The sequence below is a fragment of the Salmo salar genome, chromosome ssa26, assembly GCF_905237065.1.
Source record: "Salmo salar chromosome ssa26, Ssal_v3.1, whole genome shotgun sequence".
Classification (NCBI taxonomy): Eukaryota; Metazoa; Chordata; class Actinopteri; order Salmoniformes; family Salmonidae; genus Salmo; species Salmo salar.
Window position 1 is genome coordinate 26,938,915 of NC_059467.1, and position 18,861 is coordinate 26,957,775.

General features: G+C 41.2%; 1 protein-coding gene, 1 non-coding gene and 1 pseudogene across 5 annotated transcripts in view; 2 read left to right on the forward strand and 1 right to left on the reverse strand.

The window, feature by feature from the left end:
• The window catches only part of dennd5a (DENN/MADD domain containing 5A), a 93,387-nt gene extending 76,579 nt beyond the window's left edge, over positions 1–16,808 (reverse strand). For 2 of the 4 annotated variants that reach the window (XM_014176037.2, XM_014176035.2), the window contains exon 1: positions 16,515–16,808. In XM_014176037.2, the coding sequence (XP_014031512.1) occupies positions 16,515–16,614 (100 nt within the window). In that variant the 5' untranslated portion in view covers positions 16,615–16,808. The remainder of the gene's footprint in view (positions 1–16,514) is intronic. The other 2 variants (XM_014176039.2, XM_014176038.2) reach the window with 1 other exon arrangement.
• LOC123730855 (uncharacterized) lies at positions 2,984–3,054 on the forward strand (annotated as a pseudogene).
• LOC123730852 (U7 small nuclear RNA) lies at positions 3,759–3,813 on the forward strand. Its single transcript, XR_006762305.1, has one exon. It is a non-coding gene; the product is annotated as a U7 small nuclear RNA (small nuclear RNA).
• Positions 16,809–18,861: the final 2,053 nt, after the last annotated feature.

Genomic DNA, 18,861 nt, shown 5'->3' on the forward strand with positions numbered 1-18,861 from the left:
CACAAACCCTAGGCGTAAACATAACTATGTAAGTTACTGTTATGGCTGGTATTCCTTGTTTGCTCTGAATACTGTATTATGCAGGGCCCCTAATAGCCAAAAAAGTGTTCAGTTAACACTTGTTTGACAAGCATTTGTGGGTGTTTAAAAGCCACTGTGTGTTATATCTGCAAAAGTACAATCTCACAACTCAATGAAACCTTCACTCTTGCGCAGACAAATGATGAAAAACGATTTACCAAATATATTCATTTTAAAATGTTGATTACTTCTTGCAACAAGGCAACAGTTAACAAGTCGTCCCAGATAAATGATGCAGTGCCCCCCTTGGGCCAATAGAGATATTGCGCGTGACTAACAATTCAGTTAATTACTATAGCTCCCACCTTTGGCCAATCAATGTCATTTTGTAAATTCCGGATCTCTATGGCAAGACACATCATTCACCCAAGTTTAGTCAAAATCGGCCCAGTGCTGTCTGAGATATCGTGTGACTAACGTACAAATGGACGGAGACAGATCCACAGTCCCCTCCCCAATTTCACTGTGGGGGACAATTGTCATTCACCTGATGATAAGGCAAGACGTGATATTTTTTATTTTTTTGCTAACATATGATGTGCGTCCTTGGGTCGCTGGTTTGCCTGGGAGGGGGTACCTGGGCAAGAAAATCGTGGAATTAACTGCTTAATCTGCTGTTTACTTTCACGTCCATAGCCTAGAATCCTGGGCTGGAAACTAGGCCAGGAATGTGAACAATTAGACTAGCCAAACAATGGAGTGGTATGTCAACAATACTAGGCACAATCAGACAGGAGACAAACAGAGAGCACAGAGAACACGGCATTCATCATGCTATCTATCCAGTCATGAAAACCTGGCTACTGTACAACTATAAGTCTAGATACAGTGAGGGGAAAAAGTATTTGATCCCCTGCTGATTTTGTACGTTTGCCCACTGACAAAGAAATGATCAGTCTATCATTTTAATGGTAGGTTTATTTGAACAGTGAAAGACAGAATAACAACAAAAAATCCAGAAAAATGCATGTCAAAAATGTTATAAAATGATTTGCATTTTAATGAGGGAAATAAGTATTTGACCCCTCTGCAAAACATGACTTAGTACTTGGTGGCAAAACCCTTTTTGGCAATCACAGAGGTCAGACGTTTCTTGTAGTTGGCCACCAGGTTTGCACACATCTCAGGAGGGATTTTGTCCCACTCCTCTTTGCAGATCTTCTCCAAGTCATTAAGGTTTCGAGGCTGACGTTGGGCAACTCGAACCTTCAGCTCCCCTCCACAGATTTTCTATGGGATTAAGGTCTGGAGACTGGCTAGGCCACTCCAGGACCTTAATGTGCTTCTTCTTGAGCCACTCCTTTGTTGCCTTGGCCGTGTGTTTTGGGTCATTGTCATGCTGGAATACCCATCCACGACCCATTTTCAATGCCCTGGCTAAGGGAAGGAGGTTCTCACCCAAGATTTGACGGTACATGGCCCCGTCCATTGTCCCTTTGATGTGGTGAAGTTGTCCTGTCCCCTTAGCAGAAAAACAACCCCAAAGCATAATGTTTCCACCTCCATGTTTGACGGTGGGGATGGTGTTCTTGGGGTCATACGCAGCATTCCTCCTCCTCCGAACACGGCGAGTTGAGTTGATGCCAAAGAGCTCCATTTTGGTCTCATCTGACCACAACACTTTCACCCAGTTGTCCTCTGAATCATTCAGATGTTCATTGGCAAACTTCAGACGGGCATGTATATGTGCTTTCTTGAGCAGACGTGCTTGTTGCACCATCGACAACTACTATGATTATTATTATTTGACCATGCTGGTCATTTATGAACATTTTAACATCTTGACCATGTTCTGTTATAATATCCACCCGGCACAGCCAGAAGAGGACTGGCCACCCCTCATAGAATGGTTCCTCTCTAGGTTTCTTCCTAGGTTTTTCGCCTTTCTAGGGAGTTTTTCCTAGGGAGTTTTTCCTAGCCACCGTGCTTCTTTCACATGCATTGCTTGCTGTTTGGGGTTTTAGGCTGGGTTTCGGAACAGCACTTTGAGATATCAGCTGAGGTACGAAGGGCTATATAAATAAATTTGCTTTGATTTGCAGGGGGACTTTGCGGGCGCTGCAGGATTTCAGTCCTTCACGGCGTAGTGTGTTACCAATTGTTTTCTTGGTGACTATGGTCCCAGCTGCCTTGAGATCATTGACAAGATCCTCCCGTGTAGTTCTGGGCTGATTCCTCACCGTTCTCATGATCATTGCAACTCCACGAGGTGAGATCTTGCATGGAGCCCCAGGCCGAGGGAGATTGACAGTTCTTTTGTGTTTCTTCCATTTGCGAATAATCGCACCAACTGTTGTCACCTTCTCACCAAGCTGCTTGGCGATGTTCTTGTAGCCCATTCCAGCCTTGTGTAGGTCAACAATCTTGTACCTGACATCCTTGGAGAGCTCTTTGGTCTTGGCCATGGTGGAGAGTTTGGAATCTGATTGATTGATTGCTTCTGTGAACAGGTGTCTTTTATACAGGTAACAAGCTGAGATTAGGAGCACTCCCTTTAAGAGTGTGCTCCTAATCTCAGCTCGTTACCTGTATAAAAGACACCTGGGAGCCAGAAATCTTTCTGATTGAGAGGGGGTCAAATACTTATTTCCCTCATTAAAATGCAAATCAATTTATAACATTTTTGACATGCGTTTCTCTGGATTTTTGTTGTTGTTATTCTGTCTCTCATTGTTCAAATAAACCTACCATTAAAATTATAGACTGATAATTTCTTTGTCAGTGGTCAAACGTACAAAATCAGCAGGGGTTCAAATACTTTTTTCCCTCACTGTATATGTTAATGTTCTATTTGCATATACCCCACCCACTCCCCTCCCCCATCTCCCAGTGTATGCCACCCATGACCGAGAAACGTTCATGCCAAAGAGAGTCCATATCATGATTTCCTTAAAAAATCATGGAAAATTTGCTCTTTTAGTATTTGTCCAGTAGGTTTTCTCAGTGAGGAGCTATATTAAAGAAAAAACCCTGGAAATATGATGTGAGCATTAGTAGCCTATATAATGCACCACGAAACACTAGGCATAAACATCACTATGTAAGTTAGTGTTATGGCTGGTTGTCCTTGTTATGTAGTTAGCTCTGAATACTGTACAAGGCAGGGCCCCTAATAGCCAAGAAAAAGTGATCAATTAACACTTGTTTAACAAGCATTTGTGTGTGTTTAAAAGCCACTGTCATGGGCCACTGAATTCATTATTTCTCTGCCAGTAGGCCTAGTCCACATGCCTACTCACACACAGTACTGGTCTCATCCATGGACCAGCCAAAGTCACAATGAGTCAGGGTCAGTTCAGAAAGAACTGGCCCCTTCCTTTCTGTGTCAGCCAGGTCAGTATTATTTATTAGGGATCCCTCTTCCTGGGGTCCAAAACTATATAAAAACACTTACATTACATATACAACAAAAGATACAAAAGTACATCATATAACATTATTACACCAATACATATCTACAATACAAAATGTTTAATACCACCATACAACAATATCACAATGTATGCATGTGTCTGTACCTTCGTGTGAGTCTCGTCGGTGATATCATGTGGGGGGGAAATAGGACAATGCAAATACCCCACCCACTCCCCTCCCCCATATCCCAGTGTATGCCACCCATGACCGAGAAACGTACATGCCAAAGAGAGTCCATATCATGATTTCCTAAAAAACTCATGGAAAATTTGCTCTTTTAGTATTTGTCGAGTAGGTTTTCTCAGTGAGGAAGCCCTCCACAGCTATGTTAAAGAAAAAACACTGAAAATATGTTGTGAACATTAGTAGCTTATCTAATTCACCACAAAACACTAGCCCAAGAAATCACTATGTAAGTTAGTGTTATGGCTGGTATTCCTTGTTATGTAGTTAGCTCTGAATACTGTACAAGGTAGGGCCCCTAATAGCCATGAAAAAAGTGATCAATTAACACTTGTTTAACAAGCATTTGTGGGTGTTTAAAAGCCACTGTGTGTTATATCTGCGAAAGTACAATCTCACAACACAAACCTTCACTCTTGCGCAGACATTTAGAAACAAAACATGCCAATTTGAAAAATTAGCCACAGGAGTTTTTTGAGTGAGAATTAAGACGACTTTCCAGTAGTACGACATGTATAAAAGCAACAGATACTATTAATAAGAAGGGGCTAGAAGCGTCTTAGAGTTGAAGTCGGAAGTTTACATACACTTAGGTTGGAGTCATTAAAACCAATTTTTCAACCACTCCACAAATTTCTTGTTAACAAACTATAGTTTTGGCAAGTCGGTTAGGACATCTACTTTGTGCATGACACAAGTAATTTTTCCAGCAATTGTTTATAGACAGATTATTTCACTGTATCACAATTCCAGTGGGTCAGAAGTTTACATACACAAAGTAGACTGTGCCATTAAACAGCTTAGCAAATTCCAGAAAATGATGTCATGGCTTTAGAAGCTTCTGATAGGCTAATTGACATAATTTTAGTCCATTGGAGGTGTACCTGTGGATGTATTTCAAGGCCTACCTTCAAACTCAGTCCCTCTTTGCTTGACATCATTGGAAAATCAAATGAAATCAGCCAAGACCTCAACAACAAAAAAATGGTAGACCTCCACAAGTCTGACTCATCCTTGGGAGCAATTTCCTAACACCTGAAAGTACCACGTTCATCTGTACAAACAATAGTACGCAAGTATAAACACCACGGGACCACGCAGCCATCATACCGCTCAGGAAGGAGACGCGTTCTGTCTCCTAGAGATGAACATACATTGGTGCGAAAAGTGCAAATCAATCAATCAATCAAATCAATTATGGCTGGTTTTCCTTGTTATGTAGTTAGCTCTGAATATTGTACAAGGCAGGACCCCTAATAGCCAAGACACTTGTACGGATGGGGATTTAAAATCCTATATATTATACCAGTCACTGGCCATGAATAACTGAGTGGACTGAGATGGATGGGTTCACTCCATGTTGACTCCAGCAGCATAAATGCAGGTGATTAGTGAGACAGACAGGAAGCAGGCGGCAGAGACACTTTCCTGTGAGAATGGGATGCGCAGCCAAACACCTGGAGACACACAGCTGTGGGCAGGAGTCCCCTTTGTGAGAGCAGAGAACCATTTGTTTACAAATATCTGAGACAATCGTGGTGAAAACCAGTGGTCCTCTTTTCATACAGCACACCTGGCTGCTGTCTCAATGTACTGTATCAGTGGAGGAATCTCATACAGAATAATGCAAATTGTTGTTCTGATTTCTTTTAAAATGCCTAGGGGGCTTCCTACATCTGGACAAAAACGAAGAGGTCGTCATTTTGACTGTGACCTTAAGAGAAAGCTCAGAGCTTCATGCCCTCTACTCATTATTCTTCCATTGTCAGTTAATCGGAACAGCATCCTCAGAGCATTGCATTTCTCTGAAGACCAGGTGAGAACAATAATTTCTCATCAAACTTTCATTATGGTCTGCTACTTCACATCACGAAAGTATGTACCTTACTGACACTACTTCATTATAGCACTAAGGGTGTCACGTCCTGACCAGTAAGGGGTTATTTGTTATTGTAGTTTGGTCAGGACGTGGCAGGGGGGTGTTCGTTTAGAGTGTTTCGGGGTTTGTTGGGCTATGTGTTTATATAGAGGGGAGTTTGTTTAGAGTGTTCCGGGGTTTTTGGTTTATGTTCTATGTTAGTATATTTCTATGGTCTAGTCTAGTCTTTCTATTTTCTATGTTTAGGGTTGTTGATTGGCCTTCAATTGGAGGCAGCTGTTCCTCGTTGCCTCTGATTGGTCCTATGTATAGGGGTGTTTTGTAATGGGGGTTTGTGGGTAGTTGCTTCCATGTTTAGTGACTGTGCACTTGACAGGACTGTTAGTGTCGTGCTTTGTTTTTGTATATGTGATATGTTTGTTTTTCCTTCTTTTATAATAAAGAAGATGAGTATACACGTTCCCGCTGCGTTTTGGTCAAATCCCTACGACATCCGTGACAAAGGGTGGCATAGGAACATGGGTCATGGTAGTCTATTTACTATGTTGGCTGTCTATATAAAAGTTATCAAAATGTACTGTTGTTCACATTCAAGGATATCATACACATTTTTTCATTGAATGTATTTCATGGAATTCGATGTACACTATTCAGAAATGTAATAATGAATGCAGCCATTTCACACCCAATGCATCACATCTGGAAAAGGGGACAGCTCTCAAACATGTGTGTGAGGGGGGGACTTGTTCTATACAGTAGACCACAGAGTTGCAGGAATATGTATTAGGAATACTGGACACAGCCAAAATTAATATGTATTATTTCACAGCATAAAGGGTGACTCCTACATCATTGAAACCAAATACCAAAGTAGCTAATTTTCCCTACCTCAATGTGGCATCAGGGTGGCATGCCTACATAACACATAGGAACATGGGTCATGGTTGTCCATGTTACATGGTGTGGGTGTGTCATATGCAAATTAGGTTAAAATGACCCTAACGATGCACACTAATAGGGGAGGGAGAGTATGCCAACAATATGAAGCAAAATGAAGAAGTAACTAATTTTACTGAACAAAAATATAAATGCAACACGCAACAATTTCTATGATTTTACTGAGCTACAGATCATATAAGGAAATCAGTCAATTTAAATAAATAAATGAGGCCGTAATCTATGGATTTTTACATGACTGGGAATACAGATATGCATCTGTTGGTCACAGATACCTTTAAAAAAAAAAGTTGGGTCTTGGATCTGAAAACCAGTCAGTATCTGGTGTGACCACCATTTGCCTCATGCAGCACATCTCCTTCGCATACAGTTGATCAGGCTGTTGATTGTGGCCTGTGGAATGTTGTCCCACTCCTCTTTAATGGCTGTGCGAAGTTTCTGGATATTTGCGGGAACTGGAACACGCTTTGGTACACGTCAATCCAGAGCATCCCAAACACGCTCAATGGGTGACATGTCTGGTGAGTATGCAGGCCATGGAAGAACTGGGACATTTTCAGCTTCCAGGAATTGTTTACAGATCCTTGCGACATGGGGCCGTGCATGATCATGCTGAAACATGAGGTGATGACGGCAGGTAAATGGCACGACAATGGGCCTCAGGATCTCATCATGGTATCTCTGTACATTCAAATTGCCATCGATAAAATGCAATTGCGTTCGTTGTCCATAGTTTACGCCTGCCCATTCCATAACCCCACTGCCACCATGGGGCCCTCTGTTCACAACGTTGACGTTAGCAAAGCGCTCGCTCACACAACGCCATGGTCTGCAATTGTGAGGTCGGTTGGATATACTGCCAAATTCTCTAAAACAACATTGGAGGGGGTTATGGTAGAGAAATGAACATTCAATTCTCTGGCAACAGCTCTGGTGGACATTCCTGCAGTCAGCATGCTAATTACACCCCCCCCCCCCTCAAAACTTGAGATATCTGTGGCATTGTGTTGTGTGACAAAACTGCTCATTTTAGAGTGGCCTTTTATTGTCCCCGGCTAAAGGTGTGTAATGATAATGCTGTTTAATCAGCTTCTTGATATTCCACACCTGTCAGGTGGATGGATAATGTAGGCAAAGGAGAAACGCTCACTAACAGGAATGTAAACAAATTTGTGCACAAAATTTGAGAGACATTTATGGGATCTTTTATTTCAGCTCATGAAACATGGGACCAACACTTTACATGTTGCGTTTATATTTTTGTTCAGTGTAAGAACAGATTAATGTAGCATTCCGTTAGAGTTAGTGGCAACGTGAAAGAATCCTCTGCCCCTAAACACTATCTTGTGTCTTGTTAGGCTTTTTCGTAACATTATCTGGGGGTGAACAGAAAAGACTGTCATTCTCGTCTGGCATTTCCAGTCTAGCTGCTGGTAGTGCTTTCAGGGTTTGTAGCTTCCACAGAGAGATGTACTGTATGGACACTGTAACTAGGGGTGACATGTACAGAATGACCTTCTAGGACTAGTCGTAAAGGAGACATGGGTAATGTGCTCTTTTTCACTGAACTAACTCACACACTCTATAAAAATCTTGCTTAACGGCAAAGGGAGACAATTCCAAATGCCAAAGGATGAGTAGGACTGAAAGCATGTTTTCTCTAACTTTATGAAAAGACTGAACTCTTTCCAGTATAGTCTATTGAGGAAGCAGCGCCCCAGTGGCAGCCAATCATTGCTTTTCCCTGTCAAACAGAGGAGTATCCAGATCATATGACTCAACATGGCCTGGCCACAGCTTACCTCTGGCTGTGACCAATGTTGAAAATGATTTGTCTCCATTTCCTTTCAACAGAAGCAGTGTGAGCCTTTCTTCATGGCAGACTGCCTCCTCAGCAGCAGAGCTGAAGCAGAGCTGAGATCAAATGGACAGACAGGCTAAGAGGTAATGAGGGAGTCAGTCTGCATCATCGCTTTCGTAAAAACGCTATCTGCTCCTCTGCCGTGCAGCCGTCTTAAACCCCTTTATAAGAAAGGCTTCCTGTTTCCACAGAGGGGAGCAGAGGAGATAGAGAGAGCCTCAGGGTGCTGAGAGGGCAGAGTTAGCTTATTCTACAAGCTTTTCTCCAGTCATGAACTCTGCCTGGGATTTAAAGGCAGATTTCCTTATGTGAAGCATTTATTTCAGTTCTGTATGACTTGAGCTTTGACATCCAGAGTCAGGGACTGCAGAGAGGTCTCAAGGCATGTTTGGACCATGCACACCCCATAGTGAATGTATATATACTGTATTCTGAACAAAAATATAAACCCAACATGCAACAATTTCCAAGATTTTACTGAGTTACAGTTCATATGAAGAAATCAGTCAATTGAAATAAATTCATTAGGCCCCAATCTATGAATTTCACATGACTGGGAATACAGATATGCATCTGTTGGACACAGATACCTTAAATAAAAACAGGCTTCGCAATGGGCCTCAGGATCTCGTCAAAGTATTTTTGTGCATTCAAATTGCTATTGATAAAAAATGCTTGTTGTCCGTAGCTTATGCCTGCCCATACCATAACCCCACCACCATGGGACACTCTGTTCACAACATTGACATCAGCAAACCGTTCGCCCACACAACGCCATACATATGGTCTGCGATTGTGAAGCCAATTGGATGTACTGACAAATTTTCTAAAATGACGTTGGAGGTGGCTCATGGTAGAGAAATTAACATTAAATTCTCTGGCAACAGCTCTGGTGGACATTCCTGCAGTCAGCTTGCCAATTGCACGCTCCTTCAAAAATGTAGACATCTGTGGCATTGTGTTGTGTGACAAAACTACACATTTTAGAGTGCCATTTATTGTCCCCAGCACAAGGTGCACCTGTGTAATGATCATGCTGTTTAATCAGCTTCTTGATATGCCACTCCTGTCAGGTGGATGGATTATCTTGGAAATGAGAAATGCTCACTATCAGGGATGTAAACAAATGTGTGCACAACATTTGAGAGAAATAAGCTTTTTGAGTGTATGGAACATTTCTGGGATCCTTTATTTCAGCTCATGAAATATGGGACCAACACTTTACATATTGCGTTAATATTTTTGTTCAGTGTAGAAATCTGCCTTTTATAATCTCAGAATATAGAGAAGTATTATGTGTATTGCTCAATAAAGGATGGCTTGGCTTCTTCTCAGTATCAACTTCTCGAGTCGAAAAGTGATTTTGAATTACATAAAAGTACAGAAAGGAGAGATCCAGCTGGGCCATCCGAAATGTCTAAAACCAACAAGTACCGGAGGGCTAGATTTTTTAAGGGCACACACACTTGTTCCCCCTATTGAATTATACTTCCATGTGTATAACACACTTCAACAGTCATTATTCAATTCCACAGGGTTACAGATTTGCTTAAACACTATTTAGTTAGACACTGTAAGATGCCCGAGGAAACTTCCTTAGGACTTGAGCTCCTTTAACACACCTATGAATTATTAATAGGCAGTGAATATGAGTGCAGACACACACTGAGCATGTGCGGGGGGGCTTTATAGTGATGTCATTCACCGAGGGATTAAAGAGAGGGGGTGTCTGGGAAACTCAAGGGATGTTAGCATTTGAATAGTGCAGGGGGGGCTCAAAGTGAGTGTGTGTGGGTGGGTTGTGTCAGCTGCCTGTCCCCATGTACTCAGTAGGACCAAGTTGTAGTCAGCCAATCACGTCGGCCTAGCAGGAGGGCCCCTAATACATATGCTAATCTAGTCTCGCCCTGCACCCCAACACTGTCGCATAAAGGAGGGTTTTGTCATCAAGTTTAACACGTTTTGGCTGCTGCAGCCAGTGATATAACTGCCCCCTGATGGCAAAGTCAGTGTCATGAAAAAATTATAGCATGTGAATGGCATACTGAGGGAGAGAGATATTAGCTGGTTAGGTAAATTGTTTTTTCTAAAAAAATACATTGTGATCGTGATATGGAAAAAAAATGATGAGACCTCTGTCCATGTTGCCTTGGAACGGATCACATTTAATAATTACTAGTCTGTCTTATTGGATATGAAGAGTACTTACTGGAGATCACGCAGCTTTGGACCATAATAACTTCAGCATATTGAATTGAAAAGAAGAGGACAAAAGGAGTTACATGAAAAAATAAAAAATAAGAGTCCCATCTTAAGAGGCTTTGTGCATAAAAATCTAAGAGAAAATGGGAGAGGGGGCCGATGACTATCTTGTCTCTTTGTGGGGGGAACACAAGGAAATGCAGTGCTCTACAGAGGAAAGCTTCAGGCCATGTTTAGGCAGTGGATAGAGAGAGAGTGGGTTTCTGTTCCCCGTCAGAGCTCATAATCTGGAGGGGCTAAACATGCACTGGTCAAAGCACAGAGGCATTCTGAGACAGACAGCTCATCCTCATTCACCTCAGCATTATAATTTCTACCCTCAGTCCCCATATTCCTCACGTCAAACAGTCAGAGCCCCATTATGGAAGTGAAATATGCTTTTTTTCTGACAGCTTTTTCAATTTCTACATCGGAAGACATTTCTTATTTTTTAGACCTCCCCTAGAGACACTCGAATCATTCTCCTCTAACATGGATGTCCTTTGGCAAGTCACAATGTCTGCTCATTATGGGGGCTTGAACTCTTATAAGAGAACATAGTCAGTACAGTGATACAGTGTTGAGGTCCAACTGTTACAGAACATTGCTAGGCCTATATCTCCAGGCGGACTCCTGTTCTGATTCTTAAGACAAATAACCCTCTAAAGGACACATCTGTTTTAAGTCGTGGTGGTGTTACACAATACGGGACAGTGTCTTGGAGAAAGATGACGGAGGCTTCCTGTACAGATATATGGGCTCTGTGAACCAATACAAACATACTGTACAGTGTAGCCTCTACACGTTACAGAAAACTGCCTGAGAAGGACACGGTGAGTGACAGCTGTCAGTTAGGCACAGCTGTTCAATTCACCACTAAAACCTCCTCCTATCATTGGTGGTGATCAGAGAAAGGGCTATCTGGAAAGCCCCATCCATCCTGACTGCCTGACTTCACCGTTTGAGTCAGAACACAAGCCATGGAAAGACCAGTGTGACTCAAACCACTCTGTAAAACTGACAAATCAGCTTGTGTTCACAAGTGACATGAATTGTGGGGTTTCTTATGATTTCACAAGGCTTCTGCTCACCTGAAGTGAAACTGCCAAATCAGCGTATGGACAAGCCCCTCTTTCTCCAACAAACATCCCAGCAGATTTTGAGGGGTGATAACCGAGCCTGCGTCATGGACCACACTACCTTAATTGTGTTTCTTAATGTTTCTTAAGGTGTCAGCATGCTTCAGTTAGGCTAGTGCATAGCCAAACTTGGCTAGCCGAACTGAACGAGTGTGCTCGCATACTCCCATAAAAAAAACCTTGAAAAACAAGACAAAAGTGGCAATAGTTTGTCCATTTTGAGAAGCTGTAGCAAGACTACAATTCGTCAAAATAGTCCGAATTAATCTAAAATAACTCAAGAAATCTGTCATTAGTTTTGACGTTTTTGCCAAGGAGATGTTAGCCGCACAATTTTACATCCAACTAAGATGTTTGGTGCAGTATTTCTCAATGAAAAATGTGCATGAAAACAAGTCATCTCTCATTGAATGACAACAAAGACTTTATTGAAGAATCCCTACTGTTGACCAATCACCGACGAAGGGGCGTAGACTTTGGCTACCAACTTCGGCTTCCCTCAAGTAAAAATGTTGTATGCCCGAACAGCCAAAAAAAGCCTTACGGGTGTCAAATACGAACAAAAACATCACAAAATGTTGTCATGATATATGCACAAACTCTTCCGAGGTGTTTCGGCTGGAAAGCATGCGGACACCTTTAGTCGACACACTCACCATAGCACAGACTAATTGCATAGAGACTGCAGCTCGAAGCTTGCTCAGTCCACTAAACACATGACACCCATAATCTCCTCTGATTGGTCAGTGAGAGCAGCTTGTGCTGGGCTGTCTATTTGCTGTGTGCACGTGAGTCCTTCAGTCTGCCAGGGAGAAGTAGAGCTCCTCCACTCACCGCTACTACTGTTAATGAAGCAGCTCTGCTAGCTCTGCTAGTGCTAACTGGGTCTCAGCAGCCTGAGAACAAGAGGGGCAGCAGGAAGTTCATACCAAGAACACATAGCCTGCACACAGCAGGAACCGTACTGCTTGCAGTATCTCCACAGAGTATAGTTGTGGTGGAGGGTGTTATCAAGAGATACCAAAATAGCTGCATGAGAAAGCATTCATGTAACCATCCAAAGGCCTTGTTTCTCGAAGAGGATACATACTCCCTAAGAGGATACATACTCCCTAAGAGGATACATACTCCCTAAGAGGATACATACTCCCTAAGAGGATACATACTCCCTAAGAGGATACATACTCCCTAAGAGGATACATACTCCATGGATCTCTACTGTAGAGAGAGGGAGAGGTGCTTTTCCAATGAGACTTATGTGTTTCCATCAGGAGTTTGACTCTAAAGACTTGGAACGAGCAGAACCAACAACCTCTGCATCATCAAGACAGTTGCCTTGTGAGAAGGTGTTAAAAGTCCACAGTAGCCATTGTTATGTAAATTAAAATGAAAAGTACCCTGGGCTTGGCCCCAAGTCAGAGCAGGTCTGCAAGAGCTATGCCCAGTGAGACCCGGGGGCCGGCTTGCGTAGATGGAAACAGAAAAGTCTGAGCCTTTTTGGTAAAACAGTGGGATAAATCTTCAGGTGAAATGTGCGAATGGTATATTTGTTTGCAGACCATGACAGTGGACTAGTAGGGAGAGAAGACGGGAAGTAGAGGTTAGGGGAGATGGGGGGAGTGACTTAAGGGCCAGAGACATGATTGAAAATCACAATTTGTGGTGAGCAATTGATCCAGAAATAAACTGTAAAGCTTTCAGAGGGGCAGCAGTGTACGTGTCCACACTCTCTGTCACGAGCCAGTCTCTGCAGTCAGTCGGTGAGCAGCAGAACAGAGGCCAGGCTGTAGAAGCTTAGACACCTTAACCCTGCTTATCTACTCTCACTCACTAGTCAATCACGACACCTCACCACATCAGAGCTTTAGGAAGGCCAACGCTAACAGCCCTGTGTGTACAGCTGGAGGAGATTCACAAATATACTCACAGGGATGAACTTTTCACAGACATTCCTACAATGTCTCAGTGACATGGCAACACCCCATAGAGAGTTGTACACTCACAACATTGCTAGTGTATTGTCTGCCTGCTACGACATTGCAGTAACATTGTAATAGCGTTTTTTTTGTCAGCTAGTAAGATCTAGCTAAAAAAGCAGGAGGGAAAATGTGATGTACTGTAATCCTCTCTGATTAGACAAGATGCTCCCTAACCATTATAACCTACCCGGTTGATCCTTGACCACAATGAGGAAGATTACATTAGAGTCTGGCCCTAGGCAGTTTTCACTATTCAGAATCCCCGCTAGGCATGCAGTCACTTCCTATTCGCTGATCCAATCTTACAAGAGGAGGAATCCTGGAAGCATATCATTCAAAACATATTCTACATAAAACACACAGCTTGAGATATCTGACAGGCCAACAGCTTTAATTCCTTTAGATGTGGCTGACAGACTCAGGAAACAGTCTGTAACAAGCATGTCTAATAAGAGCCTATTGTACCATTACACCAAACCGTGGTACAAGTCTCAGCAGTGCACTCATGGCCCTGGAACTATGCATGGAATGGCAAAGAGGACAAATTCCTCATCCCATATCAACTCAGCCAACAGCACCCTTAGCCCCCAAAAAGGCCTTCCATTGTCTGAGTGAGTCACTGCAGGAGAAAACATGAAGGCCAAGTTTGGAACCTACAGGATAACCTCTAGTCTTCTACAGTCTAATCTCTGGTCAGAGGACCACCATTATTTGTGTAATTCACTCTTCCTAGATTGACGAATTACTGAATGACATGCAATCTCCTGCTGAACACCTCAGTGACCTTTTACTTTCACCATCTGGTCTCAATCTCATTAGAGAGGCAGGTACTCGAGGAGAGGAGACAATCATGATAAGAATCTGAATAGCATAATTCTCTCAAGATAAACAACAGAGAAGTGAACACATCTTTGACTGATTCCAGTAAAAGATTCTACTTCCACTTTTACACTGAGAGGAAGGAAACCGTCTTTGCGTCAAACTTAAAAAAATAAACTAATGCAAATACTGTTAATTATTTATCTCATCAGATGTGTTAAGTAAATTTGCATAAGAGAGATCTTGTGCGTGTGTTATCTAAAGATGTGTCCATCCCTCCTGCAAAAAATGGCCCTTGATGATAAGTAGAACCTTAGGCCTATGTTTAGTGAAATGAGAGACATGCTAGGGTGGTGCCACTCACAAACCAGTGAGTTGTGTATGTTTTTTATTACTGCAGTTCACGGTCTTCTCTTTGCCTACATTATACCTCATTATTGTAAAATTAGGATACTTTATGAGGGGAAAGTGTACAGTCAAGGAACAGGATACATGCTCATTGTGTTTGTTGAACTATACAAGGGTTTGTTCTTTCCAGAGAGCCTCCAGAAACAAGTCACAGAGGTAGAGAGCAACTAATGACATCTCATGAGACACAGACACACAAAATAAATTGTGCTGATTCATGATTGAGACCACCTGCGAGACTAACAAAAATGTCTCTGCAGTATAATAAATTATTGTTTTGATTTGTACATATTCATAAACAGGAGGTGATGTTTACAGAAGAAACCTTTAGGGCTTGATAGTAAAGTAACAGTTGACTTTAGGGAAATGCACATACTTACATATCCTTAGACCTTAGGCTACCAAAAAAAATTATGTAGCCTGACTTGTCCTTTGAAAACAATGTCCTAGATTCTACAAGTTCCTTCCCTAAACATGATTGTTGTTGACAAGAAAACCAAGATCAGCATCTTCAGGTACACCCACACCAGTTTCACTTCTTTTCAAACTCATACACAACTAACCCACCACCCTGAGCTCAGGAAGAGTTCACTTTCTCTCCCCCCCCACACACACAACTGCTTTATGTATCATATCATCTTCATCTCCCGCAGAGACCCATGGCACTCCCAAGAAACAGCAGGCCCTCTCAGTCTAATAATGACATCATCCTTTCATATTCAGCGTTCTGCCCCCCCCCCCAGGGAGAACCTTATGGTCCTTGATACCCCCAGTTTCACTCTGTTTTCTGCACTCTGCCATGCATTGATCAATTAATTTCAATCTATCACTGAGGGTAAGTGTGTAAGAAGGCAGTGGAGAATCAATCAAATCGTTCAGATGTCATAAACAACTAAGAAATCATATGTGCTTCTATGATGTAGCTATTTTTGGCCTAACCTGCTTGTGTATATATATGCTTGTTTATACATGTGTAATTACCATTGACAGTATGGTAATATCAACATACTACTGATAGGGGAAACATCCCTATTATTTACAACTTGTAGAAATAGAAACATGTCTTATTCTGGTGAGGTCTGAAACAGCCAATCAAGGTCAGTGATCTACGTTTGTAAATGTGTGTCTGTCCTGCTTTTGACCACTTAATGAGTGCTGCTATACTCAGGAGGAGATTAATCCATCAACAGTTTTTCGTTGTTTTTAATTACAGCTGGAACATCGACGGCCTACAGTTCTCGAGCATTTCAGGTTAACAACATTTATTGGAATAATCCATTCTAAACGACTAAACGTAACGTTATAAACATAAAATGGAAAAGTAGACTATAGTAACTTGTATGAACAACACTAATGTGCCGTCCTACTTATTGATGTACACAGTATTACCAGTTTCCAACCTCATTATAAATAAACTGTCATGTTTTTATTATTTAAACATTAATATAATATTGTACTCTAAAATCTATAGAAAAGAAACATAAACTAGGGAAGACATTATAAACCATGCAGAATTATTCTTATTGGTTCACCAGCCCGTGCCCGACACTTACCGGACAGTTCATCTGGTTCAAGCCCGCTTTCAGTGTCAAGTCCGCAGATAACAAAATAATCTGCGAATCTACATGAATTCGAGCTGAAGCCGGTGGTCATTTTGAGACTGGTCCCGTGGTACCCTTTTCCTCTGTTTTTTCAGTTGGGTGCATATTAAAGGATCGCGTAGTGATTTCGCGCAGCCATCGTGGATGTACTGCAAAGCCTGAAAATCAGAACAGAATGCCAGCCGAAATGCATTATGGGTCTTCAAGTACAGCTGTTTTCATCGGTCTCAGATCTTCTCAAACCCTTGCATTACCTCTGCGTAGAGGGAACACACTGAGCATGTGCGAACTCCTTACAGATTACGTTATGCACTTAACCCTTCAGTTCCTGAGTTAAGTATTTCTCTTAAGTATTTCTCTTGATATAGTAATGAAGCATTAAATAGGCCTTATTGCACATAATGAACCTGAGCCATAGTATTCTTACTCCACTGTAGCCAAGACCATCCAGTGTACAACTGAATGCAAACTTTAATTTCACCAATTTAGCCTGAACAATTGTATTAATGTAATACACATGTAATACCATAGTTGTAATACCCATACAGTAATAGGTATTCTATTTGAGTATTCAAGGCACGGATAAGGATAAGTAGGTGTCAGAAACAGGAAAAACATGTAAATAAACGTTATCTGATACACAATTTTGAATATATTTCATTAAATCATAAGAAAAATGTTGTCCTACTTGATAAAAAGTTAAAGTCAAATAAGTCAAAGCAACTGTGGGGCTGAAATCTGTAGACATGTACAAAGAGCTCCACCATGTGGTAAAAGGTGACAGTAAAAACATGCAGAACTTTGCCATTAGATTCACATTCTCATATTCCAATCATTTACCAGACAGTGAGAAAAAAAGTACAGAATATTTTTTGTGATTACAAAATAAATATGTTAATAATAAACCAACATTCATTAGCTTGGACAAAAAGGATGTACAAGAATTAATATAATTTACAAACACAGGTCATATTGCAATACATTATCAGTTTGCACAACTTAATACTGTAAAGATCACAAGTGTAATGAATGGAAACACAGCAAGAATCATCCAAGCCAGCGCAGATATTCTCAATATTCTCTGCATGAAATCAACAAATGTTGGAAAGTTGTAATAAGAAACATGTGTAACACCCTAATATTGCAGTGATCTTTAAAAATGGGATAAAACTACTGGGGACTTTTAAACAGTTAGTGCAAATATGTGTCAATGAATTTCCAAAAATTACTTCTGATATCAAATTGGGTGAACAAATAATAATGTGATAGTAATATGGGCTAAGGAACAAAATATTCTTATTTATTAAACCCCAAAACAGCTTTCATAAGAGCACACACTTTGTATTGACTGAACAGCTACAGGATCTCCCATCGGGCATGATCCCTCTGAAAACTACTGTAGTGCAATCAAGATGAGGTAATGATGCAACCTCTATGAACTACAAAAAGGTGGAGCCCAAATTTCAAACAACAAGAACAATAACACAACTAAATCACATGAAACAGGTCATGAAATTGCTGGGTTACAGCGGGATTGGGATACAGTAGGGCTGTGTTTACACAGGCAGAACAGTTATGATCTTTTGACCAATTATTGGCAAAAGAGCTGATCGGTCAAAACACCAATTAGTGGTAAAAAAAAAAAAGAGATCAGAATTGGACTGCCTGTGTCAACACAGCCAAAGTGGCCATTACATAAAAATATGAAGCACTTAGCCTGCTTTTATACAGGCAGCCTAATTCTGATAAATTTTTTAACTAATTGGTATTTTGACCAATCAGATTAGCTTCGAGAAAAGATCTGATGTGACTGGTCAAAAGACCAATTAGTGGAAAAATATATATGAATTAGGCTGCCTGTGTAAACACAGCCTTAGATATGCTAAGTGGCCACACAAATTAATTCAGGTAATTAAATACTAACAAATGAGATTTATTTTCTCATGCTCAGAAAGGGTTTCTACAGTGGATTAAAACGCTGATCCAAGTAAGACCGTTAATAATCCAAATATAAAAAATGATTTCTCACTTTTTAAAATCAAATCAATTTTCATAAATAATGAGTGATCTCAGATGCAGAAGAGTGGACAGTGCTTGAGACATGGACTTTGAAGAAACATCAACAGTACGACTGCCCAAGTGCACATTCACTGCATCAACCTCTAGATACAACCAGAAGGTTTCACAACAGCAGAGAATTCATATAATGACATCAGGTAAGGCTAAATAAAAATCACATCAAAGCACCCAAACTATAGTACAAATTAGGCATCACATCAACAGATACATACAGGTTGGA